General features: G+C 41.8%; 1 protein-coding gene across 4 annotated transcripts in view; it reads left to right on the top strand.

Moving 5' to 3' along the window:
• Positions 1–12,360, top strand: part of cemip (cell migration inducing hyaluronidase 1) — a 177,176-nt gene that overhangs the window by 137,314 nt on the left and 27,502 nt on the right. For all 4 annotated transcript variants that reach the window (XM_029457806.1, XM_029457817.1, XM_029457798.1 and 1 more), the window contains exons 13-14: positions 4,826–5,035; positions 6,557–6,762. In XM_029457806.1, coding sequence (XP_029313666.1) covers positions 4,826–5,035; positions 6,557–6,762 — 416 coding nt within the window. The remainder of the gene's footprint in view (positions 1–4,825; positions 5,036–6,556; positions 6,763–12,360) is intronic.

Here is a 12,360-nt window from a genome sequence, read left to right on the forward strand (position 1 = left end):
TTATTATTTCATAAACAGCAAGGAGTTCTAGTTCATCCTTACTGACCGCCAGAGGCAGTGCTTAACACTGAATATGTTCCGTCTCGCGCATGCGCAGGTCGAATATTTACATCGACAAAGTCACGTGCGACCTCGGATGACCCAGGTCATGTATAAGATCCGGTGTCATCGACGAGATCAGTCCTTAATTTCTTCTCGCTGAGACGCAGGCTAATAAAGGGAAAATACTATTACTCGAAGCTCGTCGCGACCACATTGGTCAGAGCTGCGGGTTACTCGCCCTCCAGAGGCTGCGAAGGGCTGTCCCTCACCGTTTTTGGACCTTCGTACTGGAGGGAAGATCCGGTCAAGTTCACCGGTGGTGAGATCGTTAAGCTTTGCAAACGAGCTAAACATTTATGTTTGCCAGCTGGAGCATGTCGCTCGGTGTTGGCTAAATGCTAGTAGATCTCACCTACTACGGTATCACCTACGCTGGTTTTTCTACAAGTTAGCAGTGTGCTTTGGCTCACACTAACCTACAAACAGCATCAATGAAGGGAGGGCTCTCTCCTCCCCTCTTACTGCATATACTGCTCCCTGGCCTGGCGTTCTACAAGTTAGCAGTGTGCTCAGAGTGGCTCATGCTAACCTAAAAACAGTATCAGTGAAGGGAGCGCTCTCTCCTCCCCTCTCACTGCATTACTGTTCCCTGGCTGATTCTCCACAAGCAGTGCTCTCGCAGCAGCCCTCAGTAAAGTTGGTGTGTTTTTTTCTTTTCTATCCATCCAGCGGGTTCTGTTCCTTACCGCAGAGAGACTGTTACCACAGATGCCAGCCTCTCTGGATGGGGGGCGGTGTGGCAGAACAGGACGGCTCAGGGGCAGTGGTCTGCCCAAGACCGTACAGATAACATCAATGTGCTAGAGCTACAGGCTGTGCACCTAGCGCTCAGGGACTTCCTGCCATACCTGAGAGGGAAGCATGTGTTTGTTTGGTCGGACAACACCACAACCGTTTTTTATATAAACCATCAGGGGGGCATAAAATCTGCATGGTTGCTAGAAGTGTCCCAGGCTCTTTTAACGTGGGCTGCCCCTGGCTTGACCAGCCTACAGGCAATGTATCTACCAGGGGGGTGGAACAATGTAGCGGACTTCCTCTTCTGCCACAAACCTCCGCCAGGGGAATGGCGGCTTCATCCAGAGGTGGTGCACAGCATCTGGGGGCTCTTCGGCAGGCAAAGGTGGATCTTTTTGCCTCGAAGCTGTCAACCGACTGTTCCCTGTGGTTTTCCCTGACGGAAAAGATCAGCCCTCTGGGTCAGGACGCTCTGGCTCACACGTGGCCAGACAGTCTCCTATACGCCTTTCCACCCCTTCCTCTGATTTTACCAACACTTCTCAGAGTGCTTCTGGTGGCCCACTTTTGGCCATCCAGGACTTGGTTCTCCCTGCTGCACAGACTCTGCTGCGGGATGCCCTGGCGTCTCCCCGGCAGGAAGGACCTGTTATCATAAACTGAAGGGTCGGATTTAGCATCCCGATCCCTGCCGCCTTCAGCTGTGGATCTGGCCGCTGGGCCTGAACCACTGCTGAGTAAGTGCACAGAGCCTGTCAGAATGACTATTCTGAATGCTAGAGCACTGTCTACTCGTCGGCAGTATGAGAATAGGTGGAAGCTATTTTCCGACTGGTGTACAGAGCGAAGCAGGGACCCAGTACATTGCTCTGTGCCTACTATCCTGGAGTTTCTGCAGTCCCTCCTAGATGGTGGCCGGTCTCCGACTACCATTAGGATGTCCAGTATATCTCAAAAGTAAGTACACCCTTTAGATTTTTGCAAATATTCTGTTATATCCTTTCAGGGGATAACATTATCCTACTGAAACTTTGATATAACTTAAAGTAGTCAGTGTGCTGCTTGAATAACAGTATAGATTTATTGTCCTTTGAAAATTACTCAGTACACAGCTGTTAATGTCTAAACAGCTGGCAACAAAAGTGAGTACACCCCATAGTGAACATGTCCTAATTGTGCCCAATGATGTTGTTTTCCCGCCCTGGTGTCATGTGACTCGTTAGTGTTACAAGGATTCAGGTGTAAATGATAAGCAGGGCTGTTAAATTTGGTGTTTTGGGCACAATTCTCTCTGAATGCTGGACAACATGGCACCTCATGGCAAGGAACTCTCTGAGCGGCTGAAAAAAAGGATTATTGCGCTTCACAAAGATGGCCTTGGCTATAAGAAGATTGCCAACACCATGAAAATGAGTTGCAGCACAGTGGCTAAGATCATACAGCGGTTTTCCAGGACAGGTTCCACTCGGAACAGGCCTCGCCAGGGTCGACCAAAGAAGTTGAGTCCACGTGCTCAGCGTCATATCCAGAGGTTGGTTTCCAAAAATAGACGTGCGAGTGCTTCCAGCATTGCTGCAGAGGTTGCAGAAGTGGGATGTCAGCCTGTCAGTGCCCAGACCATACGCCGCACACTGCATCAAAACGGTTTGTATGGCCGTCGCCCCAGACAGAAGCCCCTTCTGAAACCGATGCATAAGAAAGCCCGCAAACAGTTTGCTGAAGACAATGAATCCAAGAACATGAGTTACTGGAACCATGTCCTGTGGTCTGATGAGACCAAAATAAACCTGTTTGGGTCAGATGGTGTCCGGCGTGTGTGGCGGCACCCTGGTGAGGAGTACCAAGACAAATGTGTTTTGCCTACAGTCAAGCATGGTGGTGGCAGCATCATGGTCTGGGGCTGCATGAGTGCTGCCGGCACTGGGGAGCTGCATTTCATTGAGGGACACATGAATTCTGTGACATCCTGCAGCAGAGCATGATCCCCTCTCTTCGGAAACTGGGCCGTAGGGCAGTTTTCCAACATGATAATGACCCTAAACACACCTCCAAGATGACAACGGCCTTGCTGAAGAAGCTGAAGGTTAAGGTGATGGACTGGCCAAGTATGTCTCCAGACCTAAACCCAATTGAGCACATGTGGGGCATCCTCAAGAGGAAGGTGGAGGAGTGCAAGGTGTCCAACATCCGTGCGCTCCGTGATGTCGTCGTGGAGGAGTGGAAGAAGATTCCAGAAGCAACCTGTGCAGCTCTGGTGAATTCCATGCCCAGGAGGGTTAAAGCAGTGCTAGATAACAATGGTGGTCACACAAAATATTGACACTTTGGGCACAATTTAGACATGTTCACTATGGGGTGTACTCACTTTTGTTGCCAGCTGTTTAGACATTAACAGCTGTGTACTGAGTAATTTTCAAAGGACAATAAATCTATACTGTTATTCAAGCAGCACACTGACTACTTTAAGTTATATCAAAGTTTCAGTAGGATAATGTTATCCCCTGAAAGGATATAACAGAATATTTGCAAAAATCTAAAGGGTGTACTCACTTTTGAGATATACTGTATGTGGCGGCTATTTCCTCGCGACATACTAAAGTTGACAACAACACAGTGGGGACCCACAGGCTGGTAGCCCTCTTCTTAAAGGGAGCTCTGAGGTTGCGACCCCCGGAGCGCCCCAAGGGCTCCTCCATGGGACCTGCCCCTGGTTTTGGACGCCTTATTTTTGCCTCCCTTTGAACCTTTGGACCAGGCAGAGCTAAGGTGGTTGTCGGCCAAAACTGCTTTTCTCCTTGCCATCATTTCAGCAAAGCGTGTAGGGGAGCTACAAACCGTGTCTGTAAATAATTCATGTTTGAGGTGGAATTCTGATGGCTCCGGTGTCACGCTGTGGCCAAATACAGTATTCCTCCCTAAGGTGTTGGCAGACTCACACTTGAATCGGCCTATCCAGTTGGCACAGTTTGACCCCCCCATAGGAGACGGGGAGGAAAGGTCAAGACCCTTGTGCCAGGTACGAGCCCTCAGAGCTTATATCAGGTATACCACATGCATATGACAGTCAGAACACCTTTTTATCTGTCACGATGGTCCTAGGAAAGGTTACGCTCTCTCAAAACAGCGCCTGTCCCACTAGATCGTGGATGTAATTTACCATGCATACAGGGCGAATGACCGTTCTCTGCCGCCCGGAGTAAAGTGCCACTCCACCAGGAGTGTCTCCACATCATGGGCTACCCTGAGAGGTATGCCCTTGGAGGACATATGTGCTGCGGCCACATGGGCATCACCGAGCACATTCTCCAGATTTTACAGGGTCAAGGTAGCCATCCCTCATCCGTTGGCCGTGGTTCTTCTGCAGAATCCCTCAGGTAGGTACCTGGGATTCCTTGCGACTCTGCTGTTATAAGTCATCCAGTGTTAAGCACTGCCTCTGGCGGTCAGTAAGGAGGAAAGTTACGTATGTAACTACGGTTCTATGAATCCTGGATGACCGCCAGAGTTCTTAGTCACTCGGAATCTCGTGATTTCGCGAGAAGATTCTGTAGGACACCGGATCTTATACATGACCGGAGTCATCCGAGGTCTCACGTGACTTTGTTGATATAAATATTCGACCTGCGCATGCGCAAAACAGAACGTATTCAGTGTTAAGTACTGCCTCTGGCGGTCATCCAGGATTCATAGAACCGTAGTTACATATGTAACTTTTGTTTTAGCATTTTCTCAAAGGCTGTAACCTTTAACTTCCTCAAGTCTCTCCATCTCTTCATCTTTGTTACATACTTTTTTCTATCCAATCCCCTACTTCCTGTTTCTTCCCTCTTCCCCATGCCCCACTCCTTTCATTCTTCCTACATCCCTCTTCCATCTTTTCTTCTCCTTTTGTCTGTGCCCGATGATTACAGTTATAGCTGTTATTTGATGCAAGAACCTGATCACCCTGCAGGAGTGACTGACATGTATATGCTGTCACTATCAGGTGGAGCGTGGCTTCAGGGCAGTTCATATATCTGGGGTGGAGCTGCAGCACATGGGTCAACAAACAATGGGACACTATCCGGTCCATTTCCATATGAACGGAGACGTGGACGAGAGGGGAGGCTATGACCCCCCAACTGCTGTCAGCGATCTATCCATCCACCACTCTTTCTCCCGCTGTGTAACCATACACAGCTCCAACGGACTGATGGTCAGTAAGGAATTTAAGTTACATTAAGTTACATTAAGTTAAAGTTAATTAAGTTGACTTTTTATTCAGTTTCTACTAAAATACTGTATTTGTAGGGGACGTGATTATAGAAAAAGTTTGACTTTTTGGGAAATATACTTATTTTCTCTTTTGCTCCAGAGGTATTAATATTCTCATCTAACTGTCGTCAATTAGCATATACCCCATATTGCCAAACTATTGCTTTTAAGATATATAATATACAATATGTTGCCATTTGAAGTACCCTATTGTTCAAGAGTTGGTTCAGTTATTTTAACATTTAAAACACCCACACCTGATGACATGCAACATTAAAAATAATATAGGACACATAACACAACATTACTGTATGTATGTAAACTTAAAATTAATAGAAACTAAATAATAAATCGACAATATGTACTGTCAAAACCCAGTAAATATACCATCTGTGAATATAGAGCTGAGCAGCTTTTAACCAAATATGGACTAAAATACATTTTATTTTGAAAACATCATTGTTCTTGATAATCCATGATTGGTAGCGAAGCCCAGTCACAAAGCACCACTCAGGCTCATATCGGTGTGGTTAATTCTGTCTGTTAATAAGAATGTGGGATTGCAAATCATCGATTTTAGATTCAAATTACATTTCTTTGTATTTAACATTATAACTATAATAAATATTTTGTAATGATACAAATTTTGGGTTGCAGTTTTATTTTGATGGTTTGTGATCCAACATTTGTTTTGTTTTTTTTGACAAAAATGTACCTGACATATTAGGCAGGTAGTCCTCCCAACCACCTCTTTCAGGTTTCCCTATCAGTTCCCATGTGAACATCAAGTCCCCTTGAAGAACGATGTCCCCAGGTTTCTCAGGTCATGAGACAATCGTTGACACAAAAAGACATTTTCCCATACACAACCATTACAGAAAAAACTGCTTCACAGTAATGGATACATTTTTCTGAGTGCCATAACAAACTCAAAAACATTGTATTAACACTGTTGGATCTATTAGTTCCAAAGAAAAAAATCGGCCACAAATAGCTGTATGTGTGTGTGGAGCCGGGAGGACTCAGCTGAGGCTGACTCTAATGCTCATCTTCTATGGACCCAAAAGTATGAAAGCATAAAACAATTTCAGCAAATGTTTGGGGCACCACCTTAGAACACAGTGTCAAGTCTCTCAATACATCCATGATCCGTGCCCAGAGACTCCAAGAAGCACAGACACTCTGAAGTGTTGTTTGAGACGATCAGAGTCTTCCTTCTTGTAGTGCTCAGTCACTTGGCAAGGAGTGATGGATGAAGGAGCTAAAGAGGAACCTCCCTCCTATATTAAATAATGGTACATTTAACAGAAAGTGGTTTAAACATGAGGAATTAGACTTTGGAAAGTTGATACTTTCACAGGCAATTATTTCTCCAATTCGATTGAGGACGGAAGTTTTGCGCTAGTGTGACATACAGTATGTCAGCCTTTGATCAGTAAACATCTACATGTCTATTCCCCAGGTAAAGAATGTGGTGGGCTATGACACGCTGGGCCACTGTTTCTTCACGGAGGATGGTCCAGAAGAGAGGAACACGTTTGATCACTGTTTGGGTCTGATGGTGCGAGCTGGAACCCTGCTCCCTTCAGACAGAGACAGCAAAATGTGCCGTGACATCACTGAAGGAGCCTACCCAGGATATGTGGCCAACCCACGGCAAGACTGCAGGTAAGACACATGCATAAACTGCTTGCGATTTCTAAAAGATACTAAATATTTCAGGTTAAACTTGATGAAATGGTGCACACACCATTTAGAATATGTGCATTTGATGGAATGGTGCAGTAATAATAAAAGTTGTGTATTGATTGTCTTGTCTAATGCAAATTCTACTAAGCATTAGAACATTCAAATACAGACTATAGATTGAATGCCACCACAGTGTGATTATTTGTTTGCTCACATTAAAGCGTTATACCAGTTGGACACTGTTCACTCAATGTGAACATTTAACACTCCGTAATCTGAACTGAATCGCTTAACTTCATAAACTGTTTTATTTCTAATTCAATTTGTTGGAGTACAGAGAAAAAACAATGAAAAGGGAATCTATGGCCTACATAGAGTGTTGGGGCATTAATATAACATTTAATCAGTGGTGGAGGAAGTAATCTCTAGAAATATTGTACTCAAGTAAAAGTCATGCATTGAAAATGTTACTTAAATAAAAGTATGTAAGCGTGATCAAGAAAATGTACTTAAAGTATTAAAAGTACTCTGTGCACTGTGTCCAAACCTTTGACTGGTACTGTATATGCTATTATCTATTATATTACAATATAATTACTACTCACTTATCATTAGTTATGACCAAGCTTTATAATATTCAGAGAGAAGTTCTCGGTGAGCACATTTATAAGGCTCTGTGCAGGTGTAGCCACTGTTGAGTTATAGTAACGTATAGTAAGGACACCATCGCAAGCACCAAGCGAATACTAAGCTGCGTTCACAGTGCGATGTGGAAGTGGGAAACGTCAAATCCTAAAGTGTGTCTGTTGAACTGCACAATCTGTTACAGTTTATTGCTCTTACACTGCTGTTGGTACTGAGTACGGTCTAAGACTGCTTGCTTATCGGAACTTTGTAACTGCCGTAAGTTTTTTTTGGTGTTGTAATTATATCTGCAACCAAATCGATCTCTTCTCCTCCTTCAGCCATTGTGGGTTGAAAAAAAACAGTTTGTAGAAATCTACACAAATTAGCTTGTTCAAAGTTTGCTAGCTCTGCATAGCTCTGCCTCTCAATAGTGCTTATCCAATCAAAAGACGTGCTGACGTTATCGTACGCCTGCTAGCTGGCCCCAGTGTCCCCAATTAGAAATCTGATTGGTTAATGCCACAGTTTTGTCTCCATTCACTTTAGGGGCAGTGCCTGCACTGTTGATTCTGAAGGCCTAAGGGCAGATTTCTTGGACCCTGGCAACACATTATGGCTGAAATATGATTGGATAAAAGCTCTAACATAAAGGCCAGACCTCCAAATCTCGATCTGAGGCTGGACGCAGCGCAACCAAGAGGAAAGCTATGAAATAAAGAGAATAGACTATGGGGAATAATTTGATACATATTTGTGGAAAAAATATATAAAAATTAAATGTATATTCTGATGATGTTTAGGCCAGCAGAGAAGGCCTTGCTGGCCCTGACGGCCCACCACTGAGTAAAAGTAGAAAGAAGCATTGAGAATCAATTACATATAGTACTTGTACTTAGATACATTCGAGTACTGCGTTTAATCCCCCCTTCATGTTACAGTTACATGGTATGCATTATGGACCATTGCTAATAAAATGATTTCCCTAAAACTCAGATAATTTGTGAAATGAAGTAACAATATCATGTTTGCAGGGAGGGCAGAGTGAACATTTACATGTCACACTGTTTCCAACTACAATGTAGCATTTCAATATTGTCCCTACACACATTCAACAATCACAACCTCTGGATCGAGATTAAAGTATAATTTTTAAATGTTGTGTAGACCCACCACAACACACCTCCAATTCCACACACACAATAAAGAGCACCAATTAATCTCAAGCTAGCGTTATCAATCATTCAATCAAATTGTATTTATACACCCCAATATCGCAAATTACAAATTTTCCTCAGGGGGCTTTACAATCTGTACAGCATAAGACTCCCTCTGTCCTTATCACTCTACACATCTTAATATTTATTAGTATTGTTTCAGCAGTTTTTGCTCATTTTAAAAGTTAGAATATTTATGTAAAATGCAGCACATCTGTGTATTTCTTACATCTAAAGTTATGAAATTAACAAAGATTCCAGTCAAGACAATACACTGAAAGCTCTTTATGAAAGCAGAGAAGCTCTTTAAGGTAACAGTTCTGTTTTGACCTGAGAGACAGACAGTAAGAACAAATAAATAAGTGACTTTTCCACTTATTTCTTCAAGATAGAAAAAACTAATAATTAGCGGTGCCAGAATTGTCTTGTATAAAAAACATTTTCATATTGTGAAAGGGTGAACACAACACACACACACACACAATTATCTGTTATACAACTCATGATCACACATATCAATGAAATAAAAAAACGTAATCTGTTTATTGTAAACAAAGATGATAATATGGATGTAAATATCTAGTTGCTCTGGAAAACTACTTAGGACACATCTAAACTAAACCAGTGTATATAGTATTGAGCTATAGTTAGTAAAGTAAAGTCATGGAAATCCCTAGGATTCCATCTGTACATAAATGGTTACAGAGCAAACAGGAAGTGATCTTTTAGCTGAGTTGTGCTGTGTAGAACAACTCTGGACTTGTGTTGCACAGGTGTATTAGGACAGTGTTTCCTTGTTGAACTGCAGCGGAGGGATAGTATTACAAAAGGCAAGTGCAGCAACACGTGAAAAGCGCAGTGTGGTATTTTAGTGCCCAATTCATAGCGCATACCACACTGCGCAAAAATGTCCCAAAGAGGGAATTCTGTACTAAGAAAAGACTGTACCTTTGGAACAAAACCACTTGATTGCCAAACCATTAACTTCAGATTTAGTCCCCCATTACTTCCATTGGAAGTGAGGCCCAGCACATTCATCTTACTCTGATCCTCATCAAGCAGCCCACATGTCTCCTGTTCCTGGCAAATCTGACCAAAATGTATTGCTGTTTAAATTCAACACATACACAACTCAACAATGATGGGGGAAGAGACACAGGGAGCCACGAGGGAGTGAAAAAAGCTGACTGGAAATTAATCACCATAACTCTTACCGTATAAGATTAAAAAAATGAATCTAAATGAATCGTTGTTAGTGCAATCATGTTTTATTAAATTGGAATTGTTAAACCCAAGCAATAAATACACTAGGATTTGGAAATCATTAAAGGAAATAATGATCAAAACAAATCGGACAAAAAGCCTCATGAGGAGTAAGCTATAGTGCATTGTGTTTTAACAGGCTGTTATAATTGCATGATTTAGGAGGACAGAGGAAAGGAGAAAATGAAAGGAAAGTCATGTGACCTGGATTAAACTGCTTTATATTCTGAGCTGCATCTTTATGCTCCCCCTGTATAGTGGGGGAAACAGACTTCCTCTACTGACAGCGTGTGCGTGTGCGCGTGTGCGTGTGCGTGTGCGTGTGCGTGTGTGTGTGTGTGTGTGTGTGTGCACTTGCGAACCTATAACAGTGGACTTCGGCTTCGTTACACAGTCACAAACATTTTTGCGGTCCCCTAATAAACATGCTTTATATCATGCTTCTTTTTGTAATTGTATCCAAGAGGGGATTTGCAGGTGTGTGAGCATGCTCAGCACTGCTCCTGCTGGCTCTGGACCCATTCACATACGTCGCTTTTAACACTCCTCCATTGTGTGAATGTCTTGCAGCCCCAGGCAGTCTTTCATACTGTAGAGGGGCTATTAAACAACCTACTTAGTGAATATACCAGTCTATTGAAACATTATTTGTTTTTATGTTTTTGTAGCAAAATATAAAGGCTCATCTTTAGTGGATGTTTTAAGCTCGACACTGTAATGAAATAGAGGGAGACCCAGAAGGCAGGAGAATAAAATGTATTTAAGAATCTAGAAAAAGGAAGAAAAATAGAAAAACAACCAGCATAAAATAAAATTGTAAAATCCTAACTTCTTATTTTTTATTAATCGCTAAACACTGATTTGACATCAGACTTTTAAAATTGTTCAACTTTATTTACAAGCACTGGATGTCAATTTTTCCATTATGTTTGTATGCTCAGTCTACACTAGGAACATAATTAGTTTGATTATGCACATTATAAAACAAATGTCCAACTTGTATTGTATGGAATGACATGGACATGGAGTCCACTGTTGCTGCATAGCATTACGTGACATCACACTCCCACATGTATGAAAAGAAGAAATAAGCTAAATGAATAATAGAAAAATGATAGTCTCAACTGAATCATTCAATAATTATTCTTCAAACATGATATTGTGGTGACCCACTTGGGACATAATTATTATTATTATGTCAACTTTTGTGTATGGCTTAATCTTTTTCAAGATTGACACTATTAAAATAAAGGGCAACCCAGAAGGCAAGGGATTAATAAGCACATTTATTAATTACCAATTTTTACAAGCACAGGATTTCAATCAATTTTACCATGTACTTCTGTACTCCTTCAACATTTATAGGCAAGCATTTTATTTATTTGATTTGCACAACAGACAAAACATCCACACTTGCATTGTATGGAATGACAGGAGTCCACTTTGGGCTTGTACATAATGACACAAGTTCCCTCTTAGATAGCATTGAGTGACATTCACAGTCCAGAATGGATAAATACAAAATAAATAATTAACACTGATTACATGTAATTTAGCAGACACTCTTATCCAGAGCAGTGAACTAACTACAGGGACAGTCTCCCTGGAGCAACTCAGGGTTAAGTACCTTGCTCAGGGGCACAATGGTGGCAGCCCTGGTAACTCACAACCATCCAGTGCTTTGTTTGGAAGGTGTACCACTAGACCACTAGGCCATCACCACCCATGATTGACAATTCTGAAGAAAAAAAATATTGAAGATTGAATACATGTGTATCTGTAGTGTTGTAATTTCTTTGGTCTATACAAGCAGCTCATCTCAGAACAATTACACAGGATATATCCATGGATAGGGCTTAAAATGTTGACTTTTGTTTGGTAAAACAGAATAGTCTAGTGGCAAAATATCCACATGTACGTATAATTTACCAGACCACGAAAAAGATGGGATCGAATGACTTTTAAAACATCATTGAATTAATGTAAATGTTGTTGTGAGTAATATGGCTCATTTAAGCAGTAGAGCTTTTTGGCTAATGGACATTGCAGCCTCTTGATGTTGCTAGCAGGACTTTGAGGGCCATCCACACCGAGAACAATAATCATAAATATAACTTTATTCCTTTATATATCTTTTTTTAAATTGTTCTAACTTAAGTGGATGGTGAAGTCCACACCACAACAATAAGTAAATGATGTATTAAATAATATTTATTCCACACTGAAGGTTGGATTAGTAAAATGTTTTTTTAACATGTTTTCTATCAGAAAGTTTATTCATTGAAATAAGCCCTCCTGCCTCCATTGAGCTGAAAGCATCACATCTGTTTGATACTTTTTTATCTGTTTTCTTATGTTTATTGTATATATCTTCATCTTCCTATTTGAAATGTACAGAGGTAACAGGTTATACGGATACATAGTAAAGATAATAGGGCATAATGTAGTACAGTTATGATATAGGACATCCACA

This window comes from Cottoperca gobio, chromosome 3 (genome assembly GCF_900634415.1).
Source record: "Cottoperca gobio chromosome 3, fCotGob3.1, whole genome shotgun sequence".
In the NCBI taxonomy this organism is placed as follows: Eukaryota; Metazoa; Chordata; class Actinopteri; order Perciformes; family Bovichtidae; genus Cottoperca; species Cottoperca gobio.